The sequence below is a fragment of the Fukomys damarensis genome, unplaced genomic scaffold, assembly GCF_012274545.1.
Source record: "Fukomys damarensis isolate Sample0158 unplaced genomic scaffold, DMR_v1.0_HiC HiC_scaffold_8, whole genome shotgun sequence".
In the NCBI taxonomy this organism is placed as follows: Eukaryota; Metazoa; Chordata; class Mammalia; order Rodentia; family Bathyergidae; genus Fukomys; species Fukomys damarensis.
Window position 1 is genome coordinate 6,988,231 of NW_022900920.1, and position 19,383 is coordinate 7,007,613.

At 42.9% G+C, this 19,383-nt stretch overlaps 1 protein-coding gene across 1 annotated transcript; it reads left to right on the forward strand.

Moving 5' to 3' along the window:
* The first annotated feature begins 36 nt into the window (after positions 1 to 36).
* On the forward strand, positions 37 to 15,063 carry Bnip3 (BCL2 interacting protein 3). Its single transcript, XM_010620540.3, has 6 exons — positions 37 to 233; positions 7,987 to 8,137; positions 8,777 to 8,861; positions 10,767 to 10,873; positions 10,950 to 11,099; positions 13,930 to 15,063. The coding sequence occupies exons 1-6, from the start codon at positions 188 to 190 to the stop codon at positions 13,973 to 13,975; spliced, it is 585 nt and encodes a 194-aa protein (XP_010618842.1). The 5' UTR covers positions 37 to 187; the 3' UTR covers positions 13,976 to 15,063.
* Positions 15,064 to 19,383: the final 4,320 nt, after the last annotated feature.

Below are 19,383 nucleotides of genomic sequence, written 5' to 3' on the forward strand. Positions count from 1 at the left end.
GCGAGCGGTGGAGTTCGCTTTCGGCCCGGCCCCGCCCCGTCCCGCCCCGCATGTCCTTTTTGCTCCGCTCGGCCTGTGGTTAGTGCAGAGCTGCGGGCCTGTCGCGCTCCTGCTCTTGCGCGACCGCCGCTGAGGCGTTGTTACAGCTGGGCGCGGAGCCCCACACGGTTGAGCAGCCTCTGGTGTCATGTCGCAGAGCGGGGTCTCCGGGTTGCAGGAGGAGAACCTGCAGGGTGAGGCCTTGGGAAGCTGGGGCTGCCGCGGGGAGACGGCGCTGAGGGGAAGTAGGGTGTTGCGTGGAGGAGGCAGCGGGCTGAGGGGAGGTTCGCGCACTCTGCCCGGGGCCGCAGGAGGCAGCGGGGTGTGCAGCTGTCTGGGCACCGTTTGGATCTGACGGATAAGCCTCGTTTTTCTAGCCGAGGGTGACCTAAAATTACAACTAAAGATCTCCGCAGTTGAGTCTGGCCTTTCCTTCATAGTCTGCTTCAGGTCCATGTTAGCTTTGGCAAGATCCAGGTATGTTGTAAGTTTCAGTGTCGCTTGCTTTGATTTTAATCGTTAACATTTATATCTGTAGGGATTTAAGACTTTCTTTTGTTTTTGAGACAGGGTCTGAGAGTGTAGTTCAGGCTGTCGAATCGTTGGCGATCATCCTGCCTCATCCTACCAAAGTGGTGGGATTACAGGCGTTTGCCACCACACCCTCTGAGACTTAGTGAAGGGGAAGAGGGAGGGGTGTTGCCTGATTTGGGGTACAATTGGCTGCTCTTTTCTCAGTTTACACTGAGAATCTTTTAAAATTAGGGTAGAAAGTGTGTGTGTTCAATTCTGCTATAGGGCGATTTCAAGATGAAGCTTTAGGTTTGTTTGTAGGCTAAGAAAATACAAGCGAAAGGACACTGCTCACCCACCACCCAGCCGTAACAGTCTGCATTATGTCCCTGAGCAGACTTGCTGTGCCTGGCAGTTGCTGGTTCTGGATCCACAAGGCCACCATTTTACCAATCAGAAAATCCAGACAGGTGCAACCTCACGCAGCTGCCTAGGTGGTAGCCCTGAGATCCACCTAGTGGGTCTAAGCAAGGCCCAGGCATGCCCTGGCCACTGGGAAGCAGGTCCATCCCTAGCTTTAACCAAGAGCCCAGGAGTTGCAGGGGGAGCCTGGTGGCTTGTTGATCTTTGTATTCTCTGAAGCAAGAGTTCACTAAGCAGAAAGGAGCATGTAAATAAATAAGTTCAAGCCTGCAGGAGTGGATTTTTTATCATAATTAAGATTTTAAAAAAATCTTACTGGCAGATAAATTCAGTGAACTTTGAATTTTATTCATTACTCTAAATGAGACTTCATTAATAACTAGTTGAGTTCATTATAGAATGTATATTTTAAAATTACAACCACGTTTTAAAAATCCTGTCATTTAGATATTTCTCTTTAAATTCAAACGTTGCCAACTCCTTTGAAATAGATTGAGACGTTTTTGTCTTTATTCACAAAATGAGACCCAAGGGATGTTTTATAAACTTATTATAAAGCCTTTTCTAGTTATCGATATCTGTCATCCTGTATTTTGCTTATTCAGATTTAGTCTCTTGGAAGGGTTCTGAATATTTCCTCCTCGTTCCTTGACAAACACCAAATTGCTGAGTCACTGGCAATGCAAGAGTTGAGATTTTTGGTTTTTTTTCTTTGCTTATTCTATAAAAAGATGGTTACACAGTGTGGAAACTCACGTAAGGATTCTTCCGGCCCTTCTGAGTGTACGTGCAGCCATGCACTTGTTCACCCTCCAGTCCAGGGTAGGAGGGGTCACTTAAATCACGTGTTGCTTGGCAGCTGCTTTAGAAATGTGAATCTCCAGCTTGGGTTCTCAGCTGAGGCAGCACTCTGCTGGCTGTGTTCTGATTTCATTGCCTCTTGTTTACCTCTGAATTGAGACCTGTGGAAACCTTGGTAACCAAACCCACAAACAGTAAACACTCCCTTTGCTTCTACCCTCTGGGATCAAATATTTTTCCTAGAAGTGTTAACAGCAAAATTGATTGGCTCTGTTGCCTTTTACGCCTGACTCTTTCTAGTTAAAGCTGTTTACCAACAGGACACTTGTTTTTGGGTTTCTTTCTCTTGTTAAGAAATGCAGGAGGGTGGAAGTGTTCCTGGTTTCCCAAGAACCCACTGTCTTGAGATCGGGAGTATGATTCAGTAAAGTCTCCCCCACTTTTCAGTGAGACAGGAATGTTTAATGATCTGAGTCTCCACTTCCTGACTTACTGCTTTGTCTGCACCTGGCTCTGATCACATGGTTCTGCTGTTAAAGGCAGCCGACCATGGGTAGACTCCAAAGAGGAGAAAAACATTGCATTTCTTTTTAAGAGAAATTGAAGAATCCCACATCTCTATTCTTTTTTGCTTTTATTTTGATTTTTGACACAAGGTATCACAATGTAGTTCAGGCTGGTGTTGAAATCAACATGTAGCCCATGCTGTCCATGGACACCAGCCACAGCCACCAACCCGAATGCTGGGATTACAGGTGTGCACCACGGTGACTGGCTTTGTTTTGGTTTTTGTCTCGGTTGGCCTTGAACTAGCTACTGATATGTAGCCCAGGCTGGTCTTGAACTTGGAATCCTCCTGCCTTAGTCTGCACTGCCAGACCAGTTTAACATCAGGTAGTTTTAGAATATGAGGGGGTTTTAGACATTTAGATTCTAGGCCAGCCTCTACATTTTACCTATAGTCACAGTGAGATCTAAAAGTTAAATGAAAATAAGGCTGAAAACAGTTAAGGGAAAATCAGACTTTGTTAAGTACTGCATGGACTGTTGGAACCCAAATGACTGAGAGTGCATTAGATAGGCACATTTCCGGCGAAAGGAGGGTAAAGACAAAATTACTCTTAGAAAGCCAGTAAGCTGGCGGGACGTGGTGGTACACTCACACCTATAAATTGCAAGAGGGTTGCCATGAGTTGGAGGGTGGCCTGAACTACATACATAGCAAGACCCTGTCTCAACACCCCCCTCCAAAACACCCACAAAAACACACAAAAAACAAGCCAGTAACCTGCTTGACGTGATGGTGCACGCCTGTAATCCCAGCCCTTTGGGTGGGGTAAGGCAGATTTCAAGTTAGAGCCCACTTAGGCAGTTTGATGAGACACTGAAACTAAGACTTGGGGATCCCTGGGTTCAATCCCAGTACTGCCAAAACAGAACAAACAAAACCAGTAATCTGAATTACCCACCCATTTGTGATTTATGCTCAAAACCATTTACCAGATAAGACTCTTGTTCATTTCACAAGCAATTTTAAAAGACATTTAGATTTAGGGCTAGGGATTTAGCTCAGTGGTTTTGCTGCTTTTCTCTCATGCACAAGGACCTGAGTTTGATCCCCTGTACCACCCCCCGCCCAAAAAAAAAGCTTTTAAATGTAAGAGAAGTAGTTTCTCTGAGATCCCTATCACTAATCCTGAGGAAGAAACCCTTTGTATGATTTTGGTGCTAATTCCTTCCAAATTTAGCAGCTCCACTGCCTGGGGCTTCTCCCTGGGTTACTACACCATCCCAAATCCCTGTGATCATGTGTTTTGCTTATTCTCTTATCTGGGAAGCAGTTTGGGTACCTGCCCTTTCTCTGAAGCCAGTGATGGCAAACCTTTTAGAGCTTTCATTGATTCAGCCCACCGCAGCTGCTCTGTGGGTTAATTCATCCCTGGCTATACATCACCATCATTAGAATTTTTAAGTAAACATTTGCCTGAGCATTCCAAGTTAGCTTTTTTAGAATGAGGTGGGGCTAGGCTTCTGGAGGGCAATGAAAAAGCACCACCAGTGATTATCCCGATGTAACAAGGATTGAGTCTTGCCTTCCAGTCTAGGGGTCTGTGAGGCCTTATAAATTGCCCAACATTTTTGTTTTGTTTCTGTGGTACTGGGGATCGAGCCCAAGGGCTTTGCGTTGAGCTGTATTCCCAGTCCATTTCCTCTTACAGACGGAAGGACTAACATTAAGTTGCTCAGGCTGGTCTAGGAATTTGGTAAGCCTCCTGCCTCAGCCTCCCAGAGCGTTTGGATTGCAGGTGTGTACCCCCTATAGGTATTCTTTGTAGTGGCCCAGACTAAAACAGAAATACACTGTACTCTGTACTTGAGTTATCCCTTGTGTAGTAAATATTTTAGTCTTTTATCCCCAGTACTTGGCACAGGGCTCCTAAACCTTTGGGATTTTCTGAGTGATGCTGTTTTTCATAAAGAGGCTTTTTAAAAAAATAGCAAAACATTTATTGGTACATTTTCGGCGTATATCACTCATTATAGGGAATTTGCACCTGTACTTGATACATCTTGCCAAAGAGATGTTTCTTTCTTTTTTGGGGGGCGGTGCTGGGCTCAGAACCTTGCACTGGTGCCACTGAGCTGAATCCCTGGCCTGAGGCCGTTTAAGGTTCCTTTGGGGAACTTTTAAATTGACTTGGTAGGGCCCCAGGGGAGAGATCCTTATGTATGCCAGGTCATCAGAAGGACATAGAAAATAATCGAGAGATGGGGGCCAGGGATTTAGCTCTGGTGCTGCTGCCTGCCTGGCAAGTGCAAGGTCCTGAGGCACCCCCCATCAGAGATTGGAGATTCAGGGTCACCAGGCAAGGGAGGGGGGCTAAAGATTGGGTGATTTAAGAACAAAACAAAACAAAAAAAATGGGCTAGGGCAGGAAGATTGCAGTGAGTTTGAGGCCAGCCAGGGCTACTTAGGAGTTCAAAGCCAGCCTGAATGACCTAGTGAGACCCTGTCTTAAAAAAACTAAACAGTGAAAACTTTGGAACCATCGGTTTTACAGAATTTTGGATTTGGTAAATACATCGTAGTGTTGGGAAGGTAGTTTGCCTCCCTTGACCCTTCATTCATTCCTTGCTCTATGTGTTGTTTCCATCTGGCTGTTTCTGAATTGTATCAGAAATGTAAGTAAAATTAACATTTTCCTGAATTCTAGCAAATTATTGAACCTGAAGGAGATTGGGAACACCTATGTTTGTAGTAGGCTGGGTAAAAATGTGGATAGTCTGGACACCCTGTTTCTGGCTGTAAAGTCTTGTGGACTGAGCCCTTTAATTTGTGGGATCTGATACCAAGTCTCAGTCTTTGTAAGAACTGAGTCGTTGAATACCTAGTTAGTGTTACCAGAGTGGTTGTCAGTGTGGGAAAAATCTCCACATTTTCTATCTGAAATGAATTGTTTTGGAAAGAAGGTATCACACATCTCAAACTCAGCTACCAATAAGAGATCTCAGCAATATTTTAGCATAGTCAAATTGAGCCAGACCTAAATCTGAATAGCATAAGATTAAGCCTAAAAGAATGGAACTGCCCAGAGCTGGGCTGTGGTCCAAGAGGCCAGTGGGCCTGAGCGGGCTCCTGACTGTTTTCCTGAAGACCTGTGAAGAAAGGAAGGCTAGTGCAGGACTCTTCCTTTGAGCTTTGTGATGATGCTTCATTGTCAGGCTTCTGCATCAGAGTGCCTGAACTCCAGTCAGATGGGTGGTGTGTTCATCCTGAGGGCCCTATAGCCTCTGCTGATGTGCAGACCCTGGTGAAGTAGTCGGTGTGGTGAGGCCATTGTGAGGCAGTGAGTGAGGCTAAAGAGGAAAGGCAGCTGCTAGCTTACTGTGAGGCTGGTGGTGGTATAAGCTGTATATCCACATTTTTTTCCTGCTTTTGTAATTATGTGTCATTCCAAAGTGTCTTCATGAGGCCCAGGCAGGTCTCTAAGAAATGCCTAGTTTGTTGGAAAGTTGCATAGCCTACCCTTGCCTCCAGTGAACATAGTGAATTAATAGACTGCTCCATTTCTCCCCTAATTACATGGTGTTCTATTGGTTTAAGGACAGATTTAAAAAAAACAGTTCAGGGTGATTATTGTTGTACTTAGTAAAATTACAGTGACTACAAAATTAGTTTATTCAGGTTTTTTTTTTTTTTTTGGTACTAGGGATAGAACGCATAGAACTCAGGACTTTGTGTTTGTGAGGCAGGTGCTGCCCCGTTTTGTTTTTGAAACAGGGTCTTACAGTGTAGCTCAGGATGGCCTTGAACTCTGAGCCGTCCTCCTGTCTCAGCCTCCTCTCAGGTTCCCTGATTACTTGTGTATACCACCACACCTGACATCTATCTATGAAGGCTAATTTTTTTTCATTGAGTTTATTGGTACATTTTAGGTATACAGTACAGTTACATTTATTACTGGGATCTTGTACCTTGACATGACAAGTCTTGGTTCTCATATTTTCCCCTTATCCCTGCCCTCCCTTTACCCCCTCCTCCCCTCCACATTTACAAACACTTTATTTCTATTTTTTCATTTTCTCATATTTTTTTCTTTTCCCTTATTACCTTTCCCCTACTCTTCCCACTTTCCCTAAGAAGGCTAATTTTTAACAAACAATTTGCTGTAGATAAAAACCTATGAAGCAAACTGGAGAAATTATCCTGGGCCCAGAAATAGACCAGTGTGTGTATTCATGCTTGGTTTCTGACAAAGAAAACACTAAAGCAGAAAAGGAAGCAGAAGCAGTCTTCAGTAAAAAGGTACATCCTGTTTCAGGTTGTAAGAATTAAATTTGAGGTGGATTTTAAAGACAAAGTTATTTGTATCACATTTAAATAGGTAAAGGTTTTTATCTGGAATATATAATTCTCACAAATAAGCTCTTGAGACAACTTAGAAAAATGAGATTTGAACTGCAATTTCAAAAAGATGATATTCAAGTGATCAGTTAAACATATGAAAAAGTCTTCAGCCTCATTAGAAATCAGAGAAATACAAAATAAATCACACAAAATATCACCACATACCCACCAGAGTGGCTAAAATTTTTTGAGACAGGGTCTCAAACTTGAACTTGCCTGGATCCTCCTACCTCAGCTTCCTGAGTGCTGGGATTATAGGTATGTGCCACCACACCTGGCTAGTATGGCTTAATTAATTAATTAATTACTGGTTTCAGAGATCAAACAGGACCTTGAGCTTGCAAGGCAGGCACTGTGCCGCTGAGCTAAATCCCTAGCCCTTAAATTTAATTATTTTTTTGGGGGGTACTGGGTGTCGAATTCAGGACCTTGCGCTTGTGAGGCAGGCGGCAGCACCACTGAGCTAAATCCCTGTTCCTCCAATTTATTTTTAATTTAAATTTTTTTTTTCTTTTTTGAGATAGGGTCTCACTATGTAGTTCAGGCTGGCCTTGAACTAACTCACTATGTAGCCCAGGTTGGCCTCGAAGTCAGGACAATGCTCCTGCCTCAGCCTCCTAGGTGCTGGAATTACAGGTGTGTGCCACTCTGCCGAGCTATTTAGAGGAGTATTATTCTTATGTATTATAAATAAGAATATAATATACATGCCTATAATTCTATTACTTGGGAGGCTGAAGTAGGAGGATCACTGAATTTGAGGCCAGCCTAGACTACATACAGAGTTCAAGGCCAGTCTGAGCTGCATATCTGCACAGTACCTCAGAAAGAAGTAGTTTAGGACTGGGGATGTAGCTTAGTGGCACTGCACCTGCCTTGCAAGCTCAAGGTCCTGAGTTTGATCTCTGGTACCAAAAAAAAAAGTAGTTTAAACTGTTTGAAGAATTTAAAAAATTTCTTAGGCTTCTTCTTTAAATGGAGTGCAGGAAAATTGTTGAACTGGACTCTTGACGACTGCAGATTTATCAAACATCTGCCTCATATAAAGGAATGGCAAGAGATACAGACATTTTATTTCAGCCCCAGGGGTTTTGCCTGTTGGATCTGGGAGAGTAAACACTCCAGTGATCATTGTGTCTGAGGTGGGCACAAAGGCAGTTAAAGTGGGGTCCAAGGACATGATGATGGTTCATTACGTGTCACTGGTGGTACCTCCTGGAAAAGAGTAGACGTTATATATTAGGACTGAATTCCAAAGCAGATAGAAAATTCCAAACATAACCCTTTTTGATCCCTTTCAGGCTCCTGGGTAGAATTGCACTTCAGCAATAATGGGAATGGGAGCAGTGTTCCAGCCTCAGTTTCTATTTATAATGGTGACATGGAAAAAATACTGCTAGACGCCCAGCATGAATCTGGACGGAGTAGCTCGAAGAGCTCTCACTGTGACAGGTAGGTTTAAGAGCATGCATTACAGCACTGGTGGTCTAAATGAAAGAACAGTCACAAGTGCTCATTCCTATTTGGGAGAGGCTTCTGGAAGGATCCTTGCCACGTGGTGGGAGGAAATTACCTGGTGCTTAGTCTGCAGGGACCCTGTTAAAGTTAGGAATCAGACAACAAAAGGGCCCCTTGATAACCACTAGCTTTGTAAGGTGACTTACAGTGTGAACCCCGGGTCTGAGAAATTCATTGGTATTGCTCAGTGGGCCTGTCAGGGATCTTGTTCCTGGTAGCAGAATGTAGGAGTGAAACCAAGGAAGTAAGACTGAGAGTCCATGATCAGAATTTAATTGTTTTTCAGATATGTTACAGACCATGTAGCTAGTGGGTGAGAGGGCCAGCTACTCGCTTGGGTGTCCCTTGCCTCTTCTTTAGAAGACTGGCTGGCTGACACCTTTTTGCTTAGTTGAAAAGATGAAAGAGCTGTTTGACATTGGTCTGATGTTGGGCAGAAGGCAAGACATATGCTGACACAACCCCTCCATCCTGTCCTTAACTAAGGAGATGCCTCTGCGTGGGGGTTTTACTTCTAATGACAGTGTTAACATGATGTTCTGTTTTTCCCATTCTGTTCACATCAATATCTAGCCCACCCCGCTCACAGACACCACAAGATACTAATAGAGCTTCTGAAATAGATACACATAGCATTGGAGAAAAAAACAGCTCTCAGGTAAGCTGGGGAAGATGCACAGTTGTAAGCATTTGAGGTGTACAGTAAACATTTCAAATGTAACTAAGTAATTTAGGTTGGTGTGGTAGTGCATGCCTATAATCACAGCACTCGGAGGCCAAGACAGGAGGATCTCCTTGTGTTCAAGGCCAGGCTTGGCTATGTGGTGAGACCCTGTCTTAAAAAAATTAAAATAATAAAATTAAGTAATTCAGGGTAAAAAAAAAATTGGCTGGGTGCACACCTATAACCGTAGCACTCGAGGCCAGCCCTGGACTACATAGTTCAAAGGATTGAAATCCAGAATGAGACCCTGTCTCAAAAAAACAAACTGGGGAAGACGCCAAAACAACGAGATGTGGATCTCCCCAACATACAGGCTTCATAGTGAACTGACCAGGGGAGGTGCTGAGAGGGGTGTGCAGTGTGCAGCATGGGCCTCCACTGCTACCTGCCATCCAGAGACGGGATTGGAGGCAGCGTTCTTGTGTGCCTGCAGCCTGTGGAGGGAGCAGTGAGTGGCGAGCTGCTGGTGCACTCACTGCTATGCTGTCGATTGGGCAATGAAAAAGAGTTAGGCATCAATGACAGAGTTGTGCAGGGCCCTTCTTCCCACTGTGGTTATGACTCTGGGTGTCTTCCTCATTGGACATTGTAAACACACCCCAGGCCTTTCTTAATATCCAGTGCTAACTGATGCTTGGGAAGTTCAGCATAGCTCATTGGCCTAGAAATTAGAAATGTCCATATAAAATCATTTTTCTAACAACAGATTAAAAAATGAATCCGACATATCAGACAGCATTGTTGTGGGGTCACAAAGCTCAAAAAGGCATACATCTATGAGGAAAACAGACAGCTGGGGTTATTGCCTTAGTTTTCAGTAATTTTGCATTCTGCCCCTGCACAGGATTTTGAAGTAGTGATCAGTATGTCTTGTTACATCTGGTACTGCTGTTCTTTGTGTGTATAATATGCACAGTAAGTATTCTCTTGCATAGTTAATAATGGCAAGAACATAAATTGTTGAAGTTTCCTTTAATTAGCTCTAAAGCTGTCTCAGGAAGCACAGGCTTACAGTTAATATTAGTCCTGCCTCCTCCAATGCTCTTAGCTTGCTTGGCCTCCGCCATGGGAGAAAGGAGTGTCTTCTGCTATGCCAGTCTTTCTCAGGACATCTCTCTGGCCCCTACCATGACTCCAAAGGCTTCCGGAGCTCAATAGGGATTTTGATAGCAGCAGGAGTTTTGGGGCATATGACTTGCTTCTTCTAGACATTTGGGGTTCATGTCTAGCTTTGGTATACACAGATGTTTGATAACTTGGTACTGCATTCTGGAGTGACTCCCCCCTCCCCAGTTTAAAAAGAATTACATCCAAGTACAGATTTTGAAAATACAAAAAAGCAGAGAAAAACACCTATAATCCCATTATTTTAAAAATTCATTTAAATTAGTATTTGGTACTGTTATATAATATTTTAGGTGAGCTGAAATTATGGTTATGTGTAAATTTCTTTTTTGCCTCCTGCCTAAATGGAAAGCATCTGTTAAAGCTGTTATATAATATTTTCTTTACTTAAGTCATTATGGATTGTTTTCATTTTTTTCTATTTAATCATTGCTTCAGTCACCATCTTTGTCTTCATATCACATTATTTCATTAGGACAGTGTTTGCACAGTTTTTAGTGCTACTAGAATCTCACAGAATGGAAATAGACTGGGCAGTCCTGCCACAGAAAGAGTCTGTCCTGAAAGGAGAAGAGAGCCAGCTCACCTGTTCATGAGTGCCTTTGGACTGGGATCTGAGAAGCCGGGCTTGTATCTCTTGGCTGTGGGTTCTGTGTATGACCTCATGCTTTTGGTATGAGTGTGATAGGCTAATCTGTTGAATATTTATTTTAGTCCGAGGAAGATTATATTGAGAGAAGGAAAGAAGTTGAAAGCATCTTGAAGAAAAACTCAGATTGGATATGGGATTGGTCAAGTCGGCCAGAAAATATACCCCCTAAGTAAGTTTGTTTCCAGTGTCCCAGGTTCTTGGTTTGACAGAAGACTTGTTGACTTAACACCTTCTTCCTCCTCCAGGGAGTTCCTTTTTAAACACCCAAAGCGCACAGCTACTCTCAGCATGAGAAACACAAGTGTTATGAAGAAAGGGGGCATTTTCTCAGCAGAATTTCTGAAGGTTTTTCTTCCGTCTCTGCTGCTGTCTCATCTGCTAGCCATTGGATTGGGGTAAGTGACTGCACCATGTGACTCCTGGCGTAATGGGCCTTGTAATTCTAGGTCTTGGTAATTTGTTTCTAAACTTTTTTTTACTGAATCTCAGACCATAAGTTGTAACTTGGTGCTTTTTCACAAACATGCCCAAGTGGTCACTGCCTACGTCAAGAAACAGAAACAACCTCACACCCTGGAAAGACCTTTCCCACTCCTTTCATTCACTACCAAATCTTGCACAGGGGCTCTCATGTCTGACTTCTTTACCCATGTCATTGTGTGTAGTTTAAATCAGTCTCATTCCTGTATTGCATTACATTACTATAAATGGATGGCTTAGTAACTTGCTATATTTCCTATAGGACAGGATTGTTCTGTTTAACTCTTGGCAATAAAGGAAGAAAGGGGTGGGGGATTTAGCTCAATGGTTCTGCCACCTGCCTGGCAAGTGCAAGGACCTGAGTTCAGCCCCCCTGGTAAGATCTGTAGCTGAAGAACCAGCGCAGAAAGCTGAGGGGAAGCCCAGAACTCTTTTGTAGGCTTGTCCCTAGCATTTTTCCAGATAGGTGCTGCACCCACATGGCCCATTGTGCAGTGTTCTGTGGCTGCAGTTTATTGGACAGATGGAGATGCCTCTATGAGCGTCTGCCTTACAGTGTTGGGAAGGCTCATGTGTTGGGGTCAGAAGGAAACAGCATGAAAAGGGTCTTGTAGCACAGTCACCCTTTTTCACCAGTATCCATTCCACATGTCTGATGAGACCCAATCTATTTCATGTCTTGGGCTCATAGGACTTGTGGGTCTGGCAGGATCTTATATTCCACCATCCCCCCACCCCACGAGGCACCACACCTGGATTAAAAACTTTTTTTTTTTTTTTTTTTTTTTTTTTTTTTTTTTTACTATAGCAGAACATTTATTGGTACAGCCCTTCATCTTGATTGACCTTTACCTGCCTTTGGTTCTCTCTTTGGGTGGGCCAAAGGCTCCTCAAAGTCACTTATCCAAAATGAAACCTGTCAGTTTCTTGAGCTTGAACCCTCTCTCCCCCTTGTATCTTTCCTTGTGCTAGTTCTTTCCTGAATTTGTCTCATGGACAGCTCCACTCCATCCTTTATTTTGGAGTCATACTCCAAAAGAGAGTATCAGTTTCATGCATGGAATTGGGTAGACACTGGTTTCTGGAAGAGATTTTTCCCAGAACTAGTAAACAGAATCTTTGTGTAGTGCCTGGGAAATTTACATTTTAAAAATCTGGCTTACCATCATTTCCAGATGGATTTCTGCAGCCATTTCCTAGCCAGTGTCCCAGACCTTGGTTCTTAGTCTTTCATATCCTGATGGTGGTGTTACGATATTGTCAGCACTTTCCCATGTTGATAGAATAAAAACCACCCTTTTAAAACTGGGTATAGTAGTGGTGCACATCTGTAATCCTAGTACTTGGGAAGGCTGAAGCAGGAGGATCGCCATGAATTTGAGACCAGCATGAACTACAGAGTGAGAGCCTGTCTCAAGGAAAAAAAAAAAGCCACCAGGCTGGGGGTTTAGCTCAGTGGTGCTGCTGCGTGCCTTGTGAGTGCAAGGACTGGAGTTTGATCCCCACTACCAAAACAAAAAACAAAAACAAACCCTCTTTAGTTGGACCCAGAAAACTGCTGGTGTGCCGCCTAATTTTTTTTTTTTTTTTTAAACAGTCGAATTTCTTGTCACTCTCCACAAGCCTGGCTAGCCAGGCTTTTGTCTCCTGTTCTCTTTTCAGGAGACCCCTCCTTTCATAGTTCCTCTAGCAGTATGTACTACTCAGCCTCTCTTCTCATTAGGATGGAGTTCAGGCTGCTTATAGGAAAGGGCTTCATTCTGCAATTGGCCTTTGATGTTGTTGGTGAATTGATGATGCCAACCTGCTCTGCTGGGAGCTCTCTCCAGAACTGTGTTCTGTCAGTTTAGAAATAGTAAGTGGGTTGGGCGTGGTGGTGCATGCCTGTAATCCCAGCACTCAGGGAGGCTGAGACAGGAGGATCCCTGTGAGTTCAAGACCAGCCTGGGGTACATAGTGAGTTCCAGGTCAGTCTCAACTACATAGTGAGACTCAAACAAAACAAAAACAAATAAAAATAGTAAGTGGGGGCCAGGGATTTATCTCAGTGGTTCCACCACCTACCTCACAAGCACAAGAACTGGAGTTCGATCTCCAGTACCAAAAAATAAATAAATAAATCAATAAAATAAATAAAAAATAGGGGGATGACAGGCAGGGCAGCACACACCCATAATCCCAGCACTCTTAAGGTCCTGAGGGAGGAAGACGGCAAGTTTGAGCTCAGTCTAGGTGACATGTGGCTTAGCAAGACTGTCTAAAAATAGAAAGGGATGGGTATATAGCTATTTTTTGAAAGCCTTGAGTTCAGTCCTTAGTAACACACACACACACACACACACACACACACACATATGGGAAGGGGGGGTGCAAAAGCTGTTCTATGTAGTAACAGCATTTCTGGTTTATTAGTATTCCATTTGCTCTTTTTTGTTTTCGTAGTGCTGGAGATTGAATATAGGGCCTTGTACATGCTAGGCAGGCACTTTACTACTGAGTTGCATCTCTACCTGGTATCCTACTTTGTAGCTACATCGAGTGCATTACATTAATTAGAACGTAGTTGGGTGTTTTTTAGACTAATATAAATTACATAATAAAAGATAGAAACCTCACACTTAAAATAAATATAAAGTACCTGGGCTCCTTCCATAAATTGTTACCAGAGATCTGCCCTGTTTCAGCTGTGCAAAATCACTTAAGAATTGTGAGACTTTGTTAACTGCCCATTATTTTTCTGTTAAGGATCTACATTGGAAGGCGTCTGACAACCTCCACCAGTACTTTTTGATGAAGAATTGGATCCAGCTTTGTTCATGTGGTGGGGATTTGTATCTGAGCTTGTGACAGCTACCTTGAAGAGCTGTCATGGTCCTTGGGTGGCTGTACCACTTGTTCTGTACATGCTGCTTTCCTGATTAGTAAAGTGAGAGAGAGACACTAGAATCATGCTGATCTGTAATTATACCTGTGGGATCAATTAATAAGCATGGAAGACTAATACCTACTGTAAGAATTTGGTAGTAAATTTTCTTTGGATATTAGCTATAAATAGTATAAATAATTTTAATATACTAGTCATGATGTATGTAGTATTTTAAAATATATAACCCATATTCAGTTATAAAACACTTTATATTTAAAAGAATGAGTAACACATTGATATTAAAATCACTACATTAAGGGGTTTGCCCAAAAGAAATATTGTGGCCTTATAATCACACTATTGTAGAATATGTTTAGATGGATGCAGATTGTCTATAAAGACCATTTAACTATATAAATTGTTCTTAATAGAGGACAAGGTACAATCAGAAATTCTACTGTGAGTTGGAACACTAAGCAGTTGTTGCTTTTCTGGTGAGAGGACTCCGGGTAGTCCCCTCCACATTCAACCTTAGGTGGTCAGTTTTCTGACAAAGGCTGTTAATCGGTATCTCTTAATCTTCATTACTCTAGATTTAATCTTACTGTTTGTGCTAGACTTCTCTGTGCTCTTAAAATTAGCTTTTATTTTAAGCAAAACTATGTATAATTTAGAAGTCTAGAACTAGGGCCGGGGATTGAGCTCAGTGGCACCATGCCTGCCTTGCAAGTGTAAGGTCCTGAGTTCCATCCCCGGTACCAAAAAAAAAGTCTGGAAATAGAAGAAAACTAAATTATTGCCAAATACTTTGGAGATTATTGTACTTGCATAAGATTAAGAATCAAATACGAAAGTTTCTTGATTAAATCAGTCCTGTTCCCCATTATGTCATTCTTTATCTTTTCTATAGCATGATTTTTAGAAAGGGTGCATCTTTGATAAGCTGTGTGTATTATACTGTATTTGTTTCACCTTTCCACCCTTAATTCAGCTGTGTTCAATAAACGTAACATTTTAACTTTTAAAAGTTTTTTGTTTGAGAACAATTTATGGCCCTTTCATTTGGAGAAAGCTAATTGAATGACACCAGAATTCCCTGTGTAATTTAATGTGGTCTGTGAGGCCACGTTGAATCACACCAGATAAGTCTGTTCTCTTTCTGCTTGTTCTGAGTATCGTGACAAGGGGAGTTTTCAGTATCTTTCAAATTGGCACCCTTGAAGATTGCTCCAAGAGTCCCCTACTCACTGTCTGAATGACCAGTCATGTACTTGGGACACTTGAAAACTCAGTCACACTTATTTCTTTCACTGATGTCTTTTTTTGTTTGTTTTTTTTGTTTTTTTGAGACAGGGTCTCACTATGTAGTTGAGACTGACCTGGAACTCACTATGTAGCCCAGGCTGGTCTTGAGCTCACAGTGATCCTCCTGCCTCAGCCTCATGAGTGCTGGGATTACGGGCATGTGCCACCACCCCTGGCATCATTGATGTCATTAGCCGGCTTCAATAGAATCTGCTAGAAGTACTGTGTTTCTAAAGTGCTTTAGATGAATGAGAACAACACTTGAGTTTTTATCAATAGGCATTTTATTCATTTAAATGAAACATCTTGTGTATTTTACATACACATGGATAATCTGTATACAATGCAAGATTATAGAAATCTGTAGGTAATCAAGTCTCATAAAGTGGCTCAGTGTTTGCATATAACCTATGCACATCCCCCTGTATACCTAGATTACTTGTAATACCTAAGATGATGGAAATGCTGTATACATAGTTGTATTGTCTAGGGAATAATGACAAGAAAATAGTATACATGTTTAGTGCAAGCAGATCTTTTTTATGTTGTCTCAGGCTGGTCTCCCATCTTCTGGGCTCAAGTGATCCTGCCTCAGCCTCCTGAGTGCTGGGTCTAAAGGCCTGAACATTGTGTCTGGCTGGAATTTTTCTCCTGAATATGTATGATCCTCAGTTGCAGAAGGCCCACTTTAAGCTTTGAATTTCAGGTAAAATGATAGCAGTATAGTCATTGTGTTTCTCAATAGCTTTGGCAAATACCTGTTCTTTCTACTGTTCATACAGATAACTGCCACACCTTAGAATGCTTTTTGTTGTTTTGTTTTGTTTGTTTGGTACTGGAGGATCGAACTTGAGACCTTGATTGCGACCTTACGCTTGTGAAGCAGGTGGCAGAACCATTGAGCTAAATCCCTGGTCCTTGTTTGTTTGGTTGGTTGGTTTTTTTGAGGCAGGGTCTCACTATATAATTGATTCTGACCTGGAGAACTCACTGTGTAGCGCAGGCTGGTCTCAACTCAGTGATCCTCTTGCCTCAGCCTCCCGGAGTGCTGGGATTACAGGCATGCGCCACCATGCCCGGCCCTTGTTTGGTACTGGGGATCGCCTTGTTTGTTTTTTGAGACAGGGTCTTCCTTTGTAGTGCAGGCTGACCTGGAATTTTGAGGCAATCTTTCTGCCTCAGCCTCCTATTCCTCCTGCCTCAGCCTCATAAGTGCTGAGATTATAGGTGTGTGCCACCATAACCATCTAAGATGAGCCTTTGGCTAGTAAGAAAAGCAGTTCCCTGGTGTAGACATGTGCATCAACCTTCGTGTCTGAGGTCAGACAGGAATATGACACAGTGCTAGGAGACAGATGGCTTCAGCTGGGGAGAGGAACTGGCCAGTTCCTTAAAGAACAATGGTGGTGCGTGCCATTAGTCCCAGCCACTCTCATGAGGATCATCACTTGAGCTCAGGAATTTGAGTCCAGCCTGGGCAACAGGTTAAAGTGTCTCAAAAGACATTAACATTGAGCTGGGCCTCATGTCACACAGCTGTAATCCTAGCACTTGGAAGGCTGAGGCAGGAGGATCACCTTGAGTTTGAGGCCAGACTAAACTACATAATTCAAAGCCAGCCTGAGACTGTCTCAAAACAAAACAAAACAGAAAAGACATTGATACTTTACCTTTAACCTACAAACCACTTCTAGGAATTTACCTTGCAGATAAACATCACATGATAAACGCGTGAGGATATAACTATACCATTAGCATATTGAATGAAGTATTTGAAATACCTGAAGTGCCTATATATACAAGAGAGAGAAAGCCATGGTCAAAATCACAAGGGTAGTTTGCTGCTAAATACTGTACAAAGGCCAAGAGATTAAATGAACTGATGGTTTCCAGGATATATTAAGTCAACAAAAGCAAAAGAGACAAAACTATATACCTCACTACCAAAAGAAATTTTGTGACATATTTGAAGAAACCTGTGGTAGGTTTTTTACAGTGCTATGGAGAGATATCTGTCCCCCGCTTTGGCTCTGGACTCCCTGATCGGTAGGATCAGGAGGAAGTGATGTGTGGCTAGTTGCCAGGCCTATCTCGCCTTAAGCTGGCAGCTGTTACTTCCAGACCCTTGGAGGTACTCTCAGCACCAGCAGCCTCTGATGAAGCCAACCTGCCCCGTGGAGAGGCTACTGAAGAAGGCTAGCGGGCAGTGGGCCTGCGGGGCACCAACCTGGCTTATCCACCTTCGTAGCTCTTCCAGCCTCAGGAAAGCTGCCCTAATTGAAACCCTCTGGAGTAAAGATAAGCTGAACTTACGGATCCCTGCCAAAGTTACGGACTGATGAGCCAGAGTTGTTTTTTTGTTTTGTTTTGTGGTACTGGGGATCAAACTCAGGACTTCATGCTTGCCAGACAGGCACTGTACCTGGACTGAGCTAAATCTCCAGGCCAGTTTTTTATCTCTAAGATTAAAAAAAGGTTGTTTAAACCAAGGCAATTGTTCAGACATGGTAGTACGTTACTGGGGAGGCTGAGGCAGGATTGCCACCAGTTGGAGGCTAGCCTGAAATATATACATATATTGCAAGATCCTGTCTCAAAAAGAAATCCCTTAAAAATACTGTTCATTTTTTATGTGACAAGAGCTAAGGAAAATACGTCGTAATTGGTGCAAAAAATTGGGGATGGAATTGGAAACATTCACTGGGCACAAGAGATGAGCAAGAATGGGTTAGGAGCAGGAGTAGTAGGTGTAATTATTGGACAGCTGATTCAATACTAGCAATGCCTGACATACTGTCAAAATCAAGTACTCAGGGAGGGGTGGATCCAAACAATACTGCATAAGGGGAGATAATGGATACAGATAGCGGTAGGGAAGTACTGAACCACTGGAAATAGTGTTTGGACTGGATACTAAGGTTAGAGTAAAAAACTCAGGCAGTCTCCCTAGTACGGTTATTTTAAGACAGTGGGTTAGCGGATTTGAAGTTACGTGTATACTAACATTGAGCAGTGACTATGCCGAGTCTCAGGAAAAGACAAAACTGGGAGGGGCATAGGCGGTAGTTGTGTAAAGCTAATGGTTTTGGATTTGAACTGGAAGTATTGGCAGTAATTCCTGGTTTGGGAGGTGGGTATATATGAGAACATGTGTGTGTGGCTTTGCCTGATGACCAGAAGCAGTGACACTCCAATGTAGTAAGGCTGCTAACGACCAGATCCACCATTAAGAGGATTCTCCAGATTTTCCACTAAGAGGAACGAGGATCCTCAAGATGGTATATGGTTCATCAGGACAAAATAAGTTGAACTTTTGTGGTGCTGAAAGTAAGAATGTACTCAATGACGATACACTAACTGAAAGGAAGTCTTAGTGGCCAAAACTGGGACAATTTGAGTAGCAAGGTCATGACAGTTTTTGTAGCCACAAAATAAGGTAGGTGTACTGTACTTGTCTATACTGATAAAAATGTGGCCAGCGGGCCGGGGATTTAGTTCAGTGGTGCCGTGCCTGCCTGGCAAGCATAAGGTCCTGAGTTCAATTCCTAGTACCCCCAAAAATATGTAAGGGCAAATGCAAGGGAATAGATTTAATATAGGATTTTATAATACAGGATTGCTGTGAGTTCAAGACCAGCCTGGGTTACAGTACAGTGAGTTCCAGGTCAGTTTCAACTACAGAGTGAGACCCTGTCAAAAAAAAAACAACAAAAGAATCTGCACCAAGAAGGTACAATGGCCAGTGGCGGAAGCTAGAAGGATCTGTGCCTGAAGGCAGAGGGGTCTTCTAGGGATCAAGGAAGCGATTCTCAAGGCAGAGAGTCCCTGGAAGAACAGCAGCCATCGTGGTTGACAGCAAGGACCCGAGTTTTTCCGATGAAAACAGCTGAGATTGTAACAGGAAAAACAACCTTAGGCTGGAGATTTAGCTCAGTGACACCACACCTGCCTCGAAAGTGCAAGGTTCAAAATTCAATCTCTGGTACAGGGAAAACAAAAACAACAAATCCACCCCCCCCCCCAGTTTC

What these genes read in the sequence shown, in the direction of transcription:
- Bnip3 (XM_010620540.3), top strand. Translation starts at nt 188, where the DNA reads ATGTCGCAGAGCGGGGTCTCCGGGTTGCAGGAGGAGAACCTGCAGG. An exon ending in AAGAGCTCTCACTGTGACAG is followed by an intron (nt 8,138 to 8,776) that starts GTAGGTTTAAGA and finishes ATCAATATCTAG; the next exon opens with CCCACCCCGCTCACAGACAC. An exon ending in CCAGAAAATATACCCCCTAA is followed by an intron (nt 10,874 to 10,949) that starts GTAAGTTTGTTT and finishes TTCCTCCTCCAG; the next exon opens with GGAGTTCCTTTTTAAACACC.